Source organism: Myotis nattereri (genome assembly GCF_964212035.1).
Source record: "Myotis nattereri genome assembly, chromosome: 16".
Lineage (NCBI taxonomy): Eukaryota > Metazoa > Chordata > Mammalia > Chiroptera > Vespertilionidae > Myotis > Myotis nattereri.
The window spans coordinates 56647523-56662474 of NC_138091.1; the positions used below are offsets into that span (position 1 = coordinate 56647523).

The 14952-nt window shown below is 54.8% G+C and overlaps 1 protein-coding gene across 2 annotated transcripts in view; it reads left to right on the top strand.

Annotated features, from left to right (window-relative positions):
* The window catches only part of TBCD (tubulin folding cofactor D), a 102580-nt gene that overhangs the window by 62959 nt on the left and 24669 nt on the right, over positions 1–14952 (top strand). The window contains exons 15-20 of one of the 2 annotated variants that reach the window (XM_081109946.1): positions 3478–3535; positions 4682–4711; positions 6987–7072; positions 11116–11196; positions 12823–12896; positions 14288–14405. In XM_081109946.1, the coding sequence (XP_080966072.1) occupies positions 3478–3535; positions 4682–4711; positions 6987–7072; positions 11116–11196; positions 12823–12896; positions 14288–14405 (447 nt within the window). The remainder of the gene's footprint in view (positions 1–3477; positions 3536–4681; positions 4712–6986; positions 7073–11115; positions 11197–12822; positions 12897–14287; positions 14406–14952) is intronic. The other variant, XM_081109947.1, reaches the window with a different exon arrangement.

Genomic DNA, 14952 nt, shown 5'->3' on the forward strand with positions numbered 1-14952 from the left:
CAGGGGACAGCAGTAACAACGAGGCAGCAGGACTGGACGTGGTGAGAGGTCAGAGGTCAGACTGACTAGTCTGAAAGGCGCCCATGCGGCGAGAGGTCAGAGGCCTGGCCACCTCCTTACACCCCTGGAAGGTCGGGGCAAGTGCAGGGCTCAGCTGCCCACTTTCTAAGGAGCTTGCTGTTTTATAATGTCACAAAAGAAAGTTTTCAAGCAAATTTAATTGTTTTGAATTAGTTTGGGCTGCTGCTGAAAATCTGTATTTCCTAAACTTATACACAGACAGGTGAAGAGATGAACAATTTTTTATTTTTTTTTTTGTGGAAAAGTAAATGGGGTTTCCTGAAGAAAGCCTCTACTACACTAGTAATTTAGGAACAATGAAACCCGTGAAGTTAAAATGGTACAGAATGGTTGTGCTTTATCTAGAAAATACCTCCTCACCAGCAATCCAGAAGCTAGTTGGCAAGAAGAAAAAGAAAAATGAGCTGCTGCCTGCCAGCAGGCAGGTTGTCACCTTCCAGCGATTTCCTCACCTGAAACTCTGTTGTAAACTGAGCCGTTGACATCAGCCTGCAGGCCCCTCCCCGTCCTGGGCAGAGCTCTGCTCCCAGGAGCAGCCGGGCAGCAGCGCCTGGAGATTGGCTCCCAGATCTCTTCCTCGAGGGCAAGCTTGTCCTGAAACATCAGGAAATGGCATGCGTGGCTCAGAGCTATGTCTTGTTCTCACTGCGACCTTCTCCAGGGCCCTGGCCCGCTTCCTGAAGGAAGATAACCCTTTTGTTTTTCAAGAAAAGTTCAGTGCTGATCACAGGTCAGAGTGCCCCTCACCTGGTCAGCGCCCTTGGCCTTCATTGCGGCTCTGCTGTGACTACAGCAATGCCTGGAAAGTCTGGTGCTGGGAGCTTTACTTTTTTTAGACTGACTTGGCCATAGGCAGGTCTGGCATTTTAACTTGATTTGCAACTTTCAAACAACGTGGATAGATAATTGCTGGCTTGATATTTAATTTTTTTTTAAACTTTGAAGTTAATGGATTACTGTTACTTAAGATAACAACAGTGTATTTTGCTTTTTATTTCTATAAAACATTACATAAACTAACGAAGATTGACTTTGGGGTGAGATATGTGCCTTGCTGTACCTGCTCATCAAAACCAGGTGCCTGGGACGCAGGCAGGTCGAGGCGTGCAGCTTCCCCCGACTCGGACAAGAAAGAAAGTCCCTTTCTGTTTGACACAGACCATTTCTCTTGTTGGGAAATCCTGGTGAAGTATCGCCTGAACCCCTGCAGCGAAAGCAAACTGGCGAAGACGCCTGAGAGGCGTTCCAGCCCTGGCAGCCCAGCCCTGCAGACACGTGTGCGCGGCTCCCGGGGTCGCTCTCCACGTCCCCTCTGAAACGTGAGGCGAAAGTGTGTGACTCACACGTGGCCCCCTGGCTGAGGGGACTGGAGAGGCGCCCAGTGGACACGGGAGCAAGCAGCGCTCACACTCACTTACCCAAGATGATCATACCTGTTCTTATTTGAAATTACCAGTATTTCTAGGTAAGCCAGTTTTGCTCTCAAAGTAAAATTAGAGTAGTTTTCTAAACTTAGTACAAATCAAAACAGTATTAAAAACCAGTTACATTCATGGGTATATACACAGTTGATTGGTTGAATTAACTTAAGAGTCTATAGTGGTTAAAAGCTGTGTGTTTTTTTTTTTTTAAATATGTTTTTATTGATTTTTAGAGAGGGAGATAGAAGCATCGATGAGAGAGAAGCCTCGATTGGCTGCCTCCTGCACAGCCCCCATTGGGGATCAAGCCTGTAACCCAGGCACGTGCCCTGACTGGGAATTGAACCCAGGACCTCTTGGCCACACCAGGCAGGCAAAAGCTGTGTTTTTAAAGTGGTATTGTTACATTAGTCCATTAGCCCTTTGCCAGCTTCCCTGATGGTAATCCCTCACGCAGCAAAACCGAGGACAGAGCCCCGTGTCACTGTTGGCCAGACTGCGGCCAGTACTTGGTGGTGTGCCTGCTCGGCCACATTCGGGGCACGTCCCAGAGTGACGTGGGGGATGCTGGCCTTGACCCCTGTTGAGGTGGGTCTGCAGAGTTACTGTATTGTTTCCTTTATAAGTAACACATGTTTTCAAGACTAATGACTGTGCCCTTTCTCCATAAGCTTCACCCGTTTTCATGCCCATTGGTGGTCTTGCTGGGCCAGGTGCCGCCGTGGTCATGGCGCGTCTCTTCCCCTTTTCCACTCGGGCGCTCGCTTTGTCCTGTGGGCGCGGGTGCTTCTTGGATCCTGGGATTTTCATTTAGTGCTGCTGTTCCTTGTGTTGCTCAGTTGCTCCACCCCTGGCCGCTGGGATCTGTTTCAGGTTGCTGGGTGTGTCCTCTCACCAGCACCTGTACTTTTATTTTTTAGAGTATTTTCCTAGTTCCTAGCCCGACCGATGCTCCAGGCGTATCTTTTCTTCTTTGCCCCGTCCCGGGGACCAGCCACTTCCCCGAGTCTGCGTTACTCTAGTGGAGAGTCGCCTTTTGAATCTGCATCCAGGAGCGGACCCTCGAAGGCCGTGGGTTCGCGTGGATACCGCACGTCCCACTCGCCCCACTCCACACGGCCTTGTTCTCTGCGGTGTTTCCTACGCCTGCAGTTCCATGTGCAGTAGCTTCACAGTGGCTAACCACACCCTGGGGAGGTGCCGCCAGCACCAGGGACGAGTCTTGGGCACTGCGTTCCTTGGCCTTTCCAGTCCATAGGGCCCTCCCGGGCCTCACGTTCGGATAGGTCACTCTTGTCACGTGCAGTTCTTTGGGTTTTGACAGATTTATAAAGTTGGGTTCCAAACCACAGTACCAACAGAACAGTTCTGTCACCTGAAATTTTCAAGTCATGCTTGGAAACAGCCCTTTGCAAGCCCACCCTAAATCAGTTGTTCTCTGTCGTTGCTACAGTCAGTTGAGTCCTGGTTAGTCCATGACGATGGCATGCGATGGCCTAAGGAGGGGGATTTAAATGAAGCCCCACTGAGCTGGGAAGGTTTCTGCCTTAGGAGCCTGGTGTGGCTCGGGCGGACGTGCCGTCTGTAGGGCTTGTGTGACACCTAACAGCTCTCTCTGCCCTTGGTCCGGCTGTTTCTAGGAGGGGATGGGTCGGCGCTCCTGCAGGCTTCTTTTCTCTGTGTGTCACCGTGGGCCATGTCCGCCTCCCCCCCGCCCCCCCACTCCCCTTCTGGGAACCCTGCTTCCCTTGGCTGCCCCCAGGCCTGTGCCGCCGGCCTGCTCCCGGGGACTTTGCTTGCGCTCAGGTGCTCTCATTCGAATCAGGGTCAGCCACCCTCGGCCCACATGTGGCGGCAGCTGTGTTGAGCCTGAGTCACGGACAAGCAAATGAAAGGCCAGGGTTCCCAGTTAGTGTCATGGGATCTGAGTCTCCGCAGGTTTCCTTTTAAGCAGCCGTTTGCCCCTTTCCCACAGCGCGCTGGTCATTGCCACGGTGTTCGACCGGAACGTGAACTGCAGGAGGGCCGCCTCGGTGAGTTCCCCCTCTCGTTCCTTTCCCTGCGGTGCGGGCTCCGGCTGGTGCTGCTGTGTGAGGCCGGCACGGGCAGCCACGCTCACGGCTCCCGTCTCTGCAGTCAGGGCTAGGGGTCCCGGCCGGTGTGGCTGTCAGGCCAGGAGACCCGCAGGAGGGGAGTGTGGGCCAGTCAGGGCACTGGTATCTTTGTGAACCTTGGAGAAGAGATGGAATAAAACCATAGAAACCATGATTTCAAGTTAAAGTCATAATTCAACAAATTACCAGGAAAGTCTTGCACGAACATGGGCGTTACCCTGTGTACCCAGCGGATGCAGAGCTGAAGCAGCGAGAGTCACAAGCTCTGTGTGAAGCTCAATTGAAAACATGGGGTCGAGACCTGATTCCTGGGAATAAAATTTCTTTCCACGAAGCTGCTTCCCCAGATACGGATGCATCTGGCCGTGTTGGCGCCCGTGTGTGTTCACATCCGTGCTCTGTGTGTGATGGTCTCCCTGCTCCCGGGCGGTGGTTCTTGAGGCCACTGGTTCCTGGGGTCTCTTTCCCTCTGCGCCGAGAGGTGGTGGGCACAGTGGAAGGCTCTGACCCTTCCAACCCTGGATGTGGCTTTTGTTTAACCAATTGCTTTGTCTCTGTCCCCATTTTTTACATCTGGGGCCTTCACTCAGGCATTGGTTCAGGCCCAGCATTAGCCACCAGAGGTCACCTGTCTGATTTTATAACTTGAAACATTAAATTGTGTGGGTTTTCAAAATATTTTTAATTGATTTCAGAAAGGAAGAGAGAGGGAGAGAGAGAAACATCAATGATGAGAGAGAATCACTGATTGGCTGCCTCTTGCACACCCCCCACTGGTGATCCAGCCCACAACCCGGGCATGTGCCCCTGACCGGAATCGAACCCGGGACCCTTCAGTCTGCAGGCCAACGCTCTATCCACTGAACGCAGCCTGCTGGGGCTAAGTTGTGGTTGTAAAGAGCACCAGGATACACAGGCAGGACAGACCGTCCCAGAGGCTCGGACCAGCCACCAATGAGGACTCTTTCGGGAAATAAAGCTACGGGTCATTTGTTGTGAGTCTGTCTCCTGATGTTCAGCAAAGTGCAAGGCGCACTCACTGCTGTTTGTTCTTCTGTTCCTCAGGCTGCTTTCCAGGAGAATGTGGGAAGACAGGTATGGCTGCTTCTTCAGTCTTCATTCTTAGAACTTCCTGTAGATATAGAGGCAGAAATACTGAGAATTGCAAACGGAGAGTCCTCTTGCGTTGTTAGGCCTGGGTAACGCATTTGCCTAGAATTAACTAATACGTAACGCGGTTCTGGTCACAGACTCACTGGTCAGGGACACAGGTGAGTGTTGACACAAGTTTTAAACAGTTAGCAGTGAATGTAGAAGTAATTTTATACACATGCACACGTCAGAAATCAGTGCCTCGTGCATTGCTGAGGGCCGCCCGACGTTGCCAGTGCCCCTGGGTGCTCGGGGGTGTGTGCAGAGGAGCCTGGCTCACGGGACAGCGATGCAACCCCTGCCTGTCCCGCGTGTGGCAGGAGCCAGCTTCCGGAAGCATCGACCCATGGCGCCTCTTGGTGCTTGCTGGCATCATTGTGCCCCCGAGCTCTGCCTCTCCTCACTGGTCAGCCCTGGCTGGGAGGTGTGGCCTTTGTCCCTGAACGATTTGTGCTGAGGGTGACGGTGACAGGCTGGGACGCGTGGTGGGCCTGGTGGAGAATGGGCCAGAGGCAGGCGATGTGTGGGAGACACTGAGCTGAGCTCTGGTTGGAAGGGGTGAGAGGTGAACGTGCCAGGAGGCAGGTCTGGGCTGACGGTGAGCGTGTCATGAAGGAATTGGCAGGCGGTCCCGGGGAACAAGTGATGGGCCTTTGGGGCTTGGGCAGAAGTCGGGCTGCGGGAGCTGGGGGAACCCCGTACAGAAGGTTCAGGAGGGAGAGGCAGCACCTAAGAGGGACGCTGTGGACAAAACAAAATTCCAAGGTGGGGCCTGAACTCTAAGGAGGAAGAGGCAATACCTGAGCATTGCCCGCCAGGCCTGCTTGTCAGGGACCTTGTGGCAGACAGGCCTGCTGTCCTGGCCCCGGGCCTGCGTTCCGTGCAGGGGGAGCTGCCTCCTGGGCTGCCCAGAGCGGTTTGGACGGGGATGTTTTCGCCAGTGTTGCTGCACAGAAGTGGGACTGGATGGTCTGGGCCAGGATGGAGGAAAGTACAGAGGCACTGGGAGGGGTCTGAGTGCTGCCTGCAGGGGAGGCCCCACCTCGGGAGCCACGGTGGCCTTTTTTCCAGCCGTCCCTGGGCCAGTGTGTGAACCGGAGAGGGTAGGACAGTGCACGTAGGCCAGGTGTCCTGCTGCCCTCAGGTGGCGGGTGTCTCCTGCTCTGCGTGTAGCTGGGTCATGAGGCACATAGGCTTTTACATGTTGCCTGTGAATCAAACATCCCGTTAGTGAGTTTCCAAACAGTACCGGGACCCCGAGTTCCTTGTCACATATGGGATCCAGCCCCACGCTTAGTTCCTCCTGTGTAACCGGCCGGGAGCTGGCGTCCGAGCACAGGTCATCCTCAGGGACGATCCTGCAGCCCCACTGCTCATCTCGTCCCTGTGCCCTGCTCCTCCCTGTCGCCTGGGGTGCTGTGCCCACGGGGGCACAGATGCAGGGTTGGGTGCTTGCTGTTTTCTGTGCCCTGCTCATCAGACTCCTGCCCGCTTTGCTGTGCCGGCCCCGGGGTGAGGAGGGACCCTGAGAGCAGGGCAGGGCCGGGCCTCTCACCTTCCTCCTGTGGTCCACGGCCAGAAGGCTTTCACTCCGTGGTTGAAAGTTTGTCAAGTATTTAAGTCTTTTCAGAAGACGGTTTTGTTTTCAGATTTTTAGATACTGTTACCAGAGAGTGTTCTCAGTAATAACACGCAGACTTGGGGGCTGGGCTGGGCAAGCCTCATGGGTGAGGTGCCCGTCTCCCCCTTTCAGAGTCTGCTTCTGGGTGTCAGCTGTCAAGCCGTGTCTCTCATCCTCTCACAGGCTGTGGTGTGGCTCCTGTCCAGGGTTCTCAGGGCCCCTCCGGGGAGCGCTGGCTGGGGTCCCCCTGCCTGGACAGGTCCAGTGAATCAGTAGGGTTAACACTGCTGAAACTGGATGTCTTTTCATGGTGTGTGGTTACAGGAAGGTCTACAACAACTTAAAGTTGAAATGCATGAGTCATTTGAAAAAAAATTAAATATTTTTAAGAGCTGTCTGGCCTGGGATAGATGCTCAGTAACTGGACTTGACGGGAAGCCTGTGGACGAGCAGTTTCAGGCACCCGCAGCCTCGCTGTCAAGCTGTCTGGCCGCCTCGTCCATGAATGTAAATGTATAGGATGCAATGCTGAGATGGTGGGGGTGCCTTCACTCGTGCACATGGTTCACCATTTTTCCTGCTCTTCCTTTTCCTCAGGGCACTTTCCCTCATGGGATTGATATTTTGACCACTGCTGACTATTTTGCTGTCGGTAACAGATCTAACTGTTTCCTGGTTATAAGGTAAGTTTTTAATATTTAGCACAAAATATAACATTGGCCTAGATGTCTACAGTCAGCTTCTGCCGTTGTCTTCCTTCGTCCTGGAAGGTCATTATGTAATTGTAACTTACGTGTGAAAAGTTGAAGGTGGGCTTGGAAACCGTTACCAGGCCTCGTTTCTCATGGTTGGATGCGTGCACACCATGTGTTCGTTTATGTGAGACTTCAGGGAATGCATGGGGCGACCTTCCGCTGACGCCACAGGAACGGCGGCAGAGGGAGGCGGGGAGCGGTGCGGGCTGGGGGAGAAGCTGGCTCACTTTCTAAAACGTGCTAACAATTCGGGAGCTGACTGGACGGAGCACTCTCCTCTCGGGGTCCTGTTTCATTAGTGCTGTTTCTGCTGAGGCTGGTCTCACGGGGAATGGCCGCAGGCCAGGCCGTGCCCTGAGCCGCTGACAGCTGTCCTGGGCATCACCCGTGTATTGAGCTCAGAATGAAACCTTGGGTTGGGAGTGACTGTTGCTTTTTCTGCTTCAGCGCAAGTGTTCTCCAGGTGGCAGTTGTGTCTGGGCTGTTTGCGAGCTCAGTGAGGAAGAGGTGTTTGAGGAATCAGGTCAAGAAATGAATATGGAACGTCCCTGAGCGCAGTTTGCGGCAGTTACAGCAGCGCTTTCACTCAGTGACTGAGGTTGGGGAAATGGCCTCCGTGTCTTGCCCATCCCCCTGCAGCGTGAGAAGGAGAGCGTAGGTGTGCGATGTGCTTGCCCTGGATTGGGAGCAGTAGGCCCTGCGTTTTAAAGTCATTACCATCACGTATCCTGAGGACAGGTTCCTGACACCGTGCTGCACCGACCTCGCAGAAACGACGTTTCTCCGAAATTGGCGTGGACATACCTTTTTGGAAAGGCCTCTTTCCCAGAAGGACTCTGTGACTGAACACGTCTCGGTTTTAGCATCCTTCTCACCCGCCTGCACCTTCTCGGCGTCGGCCTGAGTGGGGTGAGGGAAGGGGGGCGTGGCAGAGGGAGCCCGGTGTGTATTGGGGGCCCACCCGGGGAGTGGGACTTTTGAGCCAAAGCGAGGAGTTGGGTTGTCCTGAGGCTGTGGGACGCAGTTTAATGGTCAGATCTGCATGTTAAGCGCGATGGTGGCTGCACTTTGGTAACTAGAAGCAAGGAAGTGGTCAGGGCCCTGCCCGGTGCGGGACAGTCGGGGGACAGGGCGGGTGTGCTGTCAGCAGGTTGGAGGGGTTTCGAGAGCGAGGTGCCGGGGTTTCCCCGGTGTCACTTGCAGCTGGGCACATCTGTGAGGAGAAGATGCCTGTGGGCGGGGGAAGGTCAGGTGATCCGTGTCGCACCCTGATGGTGAGGGGCTTGTGGCTCTGGTGAGTGGCCAGATGGCCTGTGGACAGGTGACCCGGGGGAGAGGGGCTTTCAGCACACGGACTCGAGTTGCACCGAATGGAAGCACCTGGGCCGGGGGGCCGGGGCCAGTCCTGTCTGGTGGTCATTTCAGCAGCTTCTTAAAGTGCCGATGGCACAGGAAGCTGCCTGAGGGTACGTGTGCCAGCCTCTGTCCCCACCATCGCCACCAGGTTCCTGTGCCACTGCCACGGGCCACCCTGGCCTGAGCTGTGCTCCTCTCGTGGCTCTGGCGTGGGCACGAGAGATGGCCTCCGTCCTCTGGGCGCTGAGGTGTGTGCCCTCACCTCAGATGGGTGTCTGGGTGTTCCTTCCGGTCGGGCCTCACAGATGCAGCTGTGGGGACTCCAAGTGCCCATCTGTCTGGACGAGCCCCCGCTTCTCTGGGTTAGATGCCAGGAGAGGAATGGGGGTCCTCACGTTAAGAAACTGCCAAATGGCCCAGCCAGTTTGGCTCAGTGGATAGAGCGTCGGCCTGCGGACTGAGGGGTCCTGGGTTCAATGCCCAGGTTATGGGCTTGGTCCCCAGGAGGGGGCATGCAGGAGACAGCCGATCAGTGATTCTCTCTCATCATTGATGTTTCTCTCTCTCCCTCCCCCCCCCTCCCGTCCCCTCTGAAATCAATTTAAAAAAAATTAAAAAAGAAAAAAGCTGCCAAATCGTTTTCCAAGTGGCAGCGCCCGCTGGCCAGGGGAGCTCTTTGTTTCCTCCCTTCCCACAGCCCTTGCTGTGGTCAGTTTGTATGATTTCGGCTCTTTTAGCGGATGTGCAGGAGCAGGGGTTGGTTTGCCTTCCCAGTGCCCAATGACAGTGAGCATCTTTTCATTTCTGACAAATCTGTTGCCTGTTTATTGATTGGTGAGTTGTTTTCTGGCTGAGACTTTGAGAATTCCTTGTGTATTCTGAATGCAGGTCCTTCTTCAGATCCAGGGTCTGCAGATGTTTTCCTAATCTGTGGCTTTATTTTTGCACACCCTTTTTTTATACATGTAATTTGCATATAGTAAAATTTACTCATTTAAAACGTGGTCAGCGTGAGGGACGTTCCGTCACCACAGCGTCCTCCTGCCCAGCCCCGGCTGCCCTGGAGCCCCGGAGCCCTCTGTCCCCGAGTTCACCTTCTCTGGGATGCGTGTGAGTGGGTGAGGGGCATGTGTGGGCTCCTGTAGCCTCACAGTCATTCTCTCTCCGTGTCCCGGCACTTGTCTCCTCTGGGTGTGCGGTCCTGGGTGTGTGGACACAGGCTCTTTCTGCTGGGACCTCCCTGGCAGCTGCTGGTTTGTCTCTTGCTGTTGTGAATTTCCGTAACAGATTCTGACATCTGCAGTCCTGTGTGCCCCCCTTAACGCGCAGTGTGGCATATTTTTCTTTCTAGCCGTTGGCTCTGCAACAGCCCCGCACATTCCTGTCCTCTGAGCTCTCCAGGGAGGCCGCTGTGCTTTCCCTGTGCGTCGCTCAGTGCACAGCACACTGTGCAGCCACGTCTCCTCCTCGTTCCCGGCATCCGGTTGGTGACCTGGTTCTGTCACTTCTGCATCCCTGATAGCCCTCGTCCGGCTTCTCCACTCAGCTATCGCCTTCGGCCAGCTCCCACCGTCCTGGACGCTTGAAGAGCCTGCCACCGGTCCTTCCTCCTGCCACTGTCCGAAGTGCTGGTCGGAGGCACCTTGTTCCTGTCACACAGCCTGCTGTCCCTTCAGACTCCTCGCCCTCACCCTCCACCTTCTGCTGGACACCCCTTGGCTTGCCCTTGGCTTCTGCACAGATGCTGGGTGCTCAGCAAGCGCTGGGCAGTGTCCGGTGGGGGCTCAGCAGGGCGTCTCCTAGGTCGGCCGCTAGTTGGTGCCAGAGTGCTCCAGCACCCAGGCGCGGGCCTCTCTCCGCTCCTCCTGTGAGGCCAGAGGTCATTCCTCTGCCTGTGTGTCTGGAATCCCACCAGCTCCTGGACACTGGCCTGGGGCGAGCCTGTCTGTCGATGGCGCCAGTGGCCCTTAGGTGCTGTAGGACTAGGGGTCAAGGCTCAGCTCTGTTTCCGGCAGCTGGTCTTCTGCCTGATGTTTCTGTTTTTCCTTCTGACTCTCAAGCTGTTTCATCCCCGTTCCAGGGACTCTCAGCCCACCCACTTCGGAAGCAGCCTCTGCTTTCCTTTCTCTCAATCTGGGCACACTCTCCTTGACCTCACACCTGGGCACAAGCATGCCCGCTGCCACTCGCGTTCATCCTGGGATGCACACACGTGTGCCCACAAAGGATCCGTGTGAAATCGTGTTCCCCTTGGTGTTCTGTGCCGTTCATTGTCACACGTGGGTGACGGCCAAGTCCACGTGGGGGTGTGGGGGTGACATGGCAGATTCAGACAATCTGTGTAAGCGATGGGCTGTGTTAGAGGCAGGAAGTGTAAAAGTGCATTTTGGGGGGGAAGGCGATACATGTGCTTGTAAATTCAGAAGGTGCAGAAGAGTGTTCACGTCTGTCTCACCTCTCTTTTCAGCCTCCCAGTTCCATCCCAAGGTCGCCCCCCCATTGTCTCCAGTTTCTTACGTCTTCTAGAGACGTGGTCCTTCCACCCCCTACGCCGAGTGGGGCGCACGTGCACAAGGTGGGAGCAACTAAGTGCTCATCAGCTGTTGTCTTTTCAGCATGTTCATTGCCGGCTTCCCTGAGTACACACGGCCGATGATAGACCACCTGCTCACCATGAAGATCAGCCACTGGGATGGGTATGTGTTGGGTTCTGCGTTGATGTGATGGGAGCCTCACAGAGTTCTTTTGTGACCATATTTTATTTTTCTTATTTATTTTTTATTGAAGTATACCTGACTTGCACTATTACATTAGGTTCGGGTATTTCAGTGGTTTGACCCTTGCAGAGTTCTTTACAAACACTCTTGCGAGGTATCCCCTGATCGGGGTAGGTATTCTGGTCTCCCTTCATAGTGCGTGTTCTAAAGAGGCATTGGTCCACCTGTTATCTTTACCGTTTTCAGTGTGCAGTTCCGTAGTGTTAAGCACGTTCAGCTTGTTGTGCAAACAATCTCCAGGACTTTTCATCTTGCAAAACCGAAACTCCATCCCCATTAAATAATGACCCCCCTTCCCCTCCTCCAGCCCTGGCACCTGCCATCCTCCTCTTCGTCTCGATGCATCTGACTGTCTCAGGGCCTCATATGGAATCACACAGTGTCTGCCCCTTTGTGACTGGCTGCTTTCACTGGGCCCCGTGTCCTCGAGGCCCATCCATGCTGCAGCAGGTGCCAGAATGTCCTTCCTCCTTAAGGCCGAGTGGCATCCCGTGGCTGGACATACCACATTTTCGTTTTCCATCTGTTCGTTGACCGGCTCTTAACTTGTCTCCATTTCTTGTCCGTTGTGAGTCATGCTGCTATGAACAAGAGTGTTCAAATATTTTTTTTAAGCCTCTGCTTTTCAGTATTTTTGAGCATATACCCAGAAGTAGGATTGCTGTATCGTATAGTAATTCTATTTTTAATTTTTTAGAAACCTCAAAAACCATGCTGATTTTCCTAGCGTCTGCATCGTTTTCCATTTCCACTGGCAATCTACAAGGTTGTAATTTCCCCAAATCCACGCCAGGACCTTTTTTCTGTGTTTTTTCCTCTTAGTGGGTGTGAAGTGGTACTTTGTGGTTTAACTGATGATTATTGATGTTGAGCGTTTTTTCATATGCTTGTTGGCTGTTTTGTTCATCTTGGAGAAGCGTCTCCAAACGCAGCTCCTCACTGTTGCTGAGCTGCAGGAGCTCATTCCAGACTTCGGCCCCTGTCAGATCCAGAGGTGCCGGTGTCTTCTCCCTCCCCCTCCGCTTGCTGCCTTTTCGCTCTGCTGCTTGTTCCCTTTGACAGTCAGTCGTTAAAGTTTCATTGTAGTCCAATTGGTCTATTACCAGCTTACCTATTTTTATTTATTTATTTTTTTACTTTTGTTGCTGATGTGCCTGGTGTCACACCCAAGAAATCATTGCTAAATCTAACATCATGAAGCTTCTTCTCTGTTTTCTTCCAAAAGCTCATAGTTTCAGGTCCCCTCAGGGTTCTTCCCATCTTCCGAGTCCAGGGGGTGTGGGAGGCAGGGCGCTTGGCCACCCAGCACTTGGAGGTGGCAGCTGTGCCCGGAGATGGGCCTGCATTTCGGTGCTTCCTTTGGTAAATTCTCGCTTCCTCATTTGTGACAGTCAGGTTCTTATTTGTTTGGGGGTTTATTTTCAGTAGTGGTTTTGACTCAGTGGCCAGCTGACTCATGGAGACTCTCTCTCTTTTCATGAGCTGAATAAAGCTAGAATCATCAAATAAAGGAACTAACAATTTTCTGTCCCACTTGCCCCCCAGGGCCATCAGAGAGCTGTCGGCAAAGGCGCTGCATAACCTGGTCCAGCAGGCGCCCGAGTACAGCGCTGCTCAGGGTAAGTGAGCTCCAGCCGTCCTGTGGGTGTACCCCCCTCGCCCACGTGCGCGCGCGCGCACACACACACACATGCACACACTCGCACACGCGCATGCGCACACGGTAGCAGAAAGCCGAGGACGGGCCACCCTGCTGGTTCCAAGGCTGGAGGAGCTGAATGTCATGTGTTTCTCTGCTGAGAAGCACCGGACAGAACACAATCGATTGCCTCCGTCTCCCCAAGGACGTCGCTGTGGTCGCTGTGGTGTGTCCACCAGGAGCCCCCAGGCGGCCCCTGTGTGGGTGCCAGTCACAGCGGGGAACTGGTGGAATCCTGTATGTCATGCATACTTCAGTCGTAGCTTTCTTTAAAAACAAAACAAATCAGTGAAATGACTCACCATGTAGTCAACTTTTTAAAAAGCGAACTGCCTCCTGGGTGCTCGGGCCTTGGGAGCCGCCTGCCGTGCTGCGCACTGACTCTCAAGAGCGCAGGGCCCACTCCCGGCTGTCCTGCCGGATCCATGCCACTCCACTGTCATTAGGGCAGAACCCATGAGTCCATCTTGTCTTTTCTACTGGGAATAAATAAGCATCTGATTTCAGTGTGAGCACCATACATACATTTCTTGAAATTATACTTATTCCCACCGACATTGGTTAGAGGGAGTAGTGGTGGAATCGTGGCTCTTCCTCTAGTTACTGATTTCACGTGTGTGTGCGTTTCACATGCTCTGGGATCCCCCTAGTTGTGAGGGCCTTTCAGCCTCGTGGTCTGTTCCTTAAACAGGAACCTTGCGTGGTGCTCCCTCACCTGCCATTGGCGATCTGTGGGAGGACCTGAAACCATGATCTTCCCAGAGAGTTTGTTCCCAGTTCAGGAGTTCTGACGGCCGGGATAACGGGTTCCCTGACCTCAGACACTGAGCCTGTCCGCTGCCGCGTGGGAGCTCTTGGCTTGGACGCTGTCGCACAGCTGCCCTTGTGCCTTCAGGGACGTGAGGCTCTGAGGGGCTGGTGGGGGCTCTGCTTTCTGTGCCCAGAGCGCTAAAGACCTAGAGGCTTCTCTGCCCTGAGCAGTGCTGTGGGTAGCGGGGGTCCTGCAGCTCGACCCTGCCCTGCTCTGCCCAGGCAGAGCCCTGCTGGCCACTTAGCTCAGGAAAGACCTCGCCCCACACCAGCCACCTGTGCCCAGGGAGCCGGGGAAGCACGTGCTGTGAGCGGCGTCCTCGGTCGTGGTCCTGCTCACTTGCCTGGTGCCGGGGGCCTGCCTGTTGCTGCCTCAGGTTAAGCTCTGGGGGTGATAACGGTCCTGACGGACGGTCCGCAGGTGCCTTTCTCCCTGACTCACTGAGTCTGCATGTCAGCCTGTGTGCCCACGCGACGTCTTCTCCTGCCCGTCCTTTGCAGTTTTCCCACGCCTGCTGTTGATGACGCAGAGTACGGACCTGCACACGCGGCATGGGGCCGTGCTCACCTGTGCTGAGGTCGCCCACAGCCTGTACAGACTGGCTGTGCGGGAGGGCAGGTAGGAGAAACCCCCCCGCCCCCCCCCCCCCCCCCCCCCCCCCGCTGAAGCAGGTGGTCGAGAGCTGGGACACGTCCACTGCATTTGTGTTACATGTGCCTGGGGCAGTGTCTTCACGTTTTACCTGATGAGGCTCATCGGTGGTCCTCTCTCTGATGAGTCATGGCCTGTGACGGGAGCCAGGAAGTATGTGGCCCGATGGGGCCACTGGCGGCTCCAAGTGTTACGTCCAGGCAGACGGCAGAGCTCAGGTCCCGACCCCGAGCATCTGGGTTTCCCAGCGCACGTCCCAGCTGCGTGGCCCCTACTGTAGGCCCCGCGTGCCCAGTGGCATCCGCTCACAGTGCGCACCTGCGGGGAAACGCCTCCGTGCCCTTGGCGAGTCCTCTTCCTCCCGGGGGCGGGGCGGCCCCACCCCGGGGGCTCGCAGGGTCTTCCGCGAGGGAGGGCTGCCCGTGCTGTGTCCTCGGTCACCTCACTCTGTCTGGGGAAGTGGGTCAGTTGTAACAGCAAAGGGGTTTTCGGAGATGCTGTTGAGTGGCTCCTG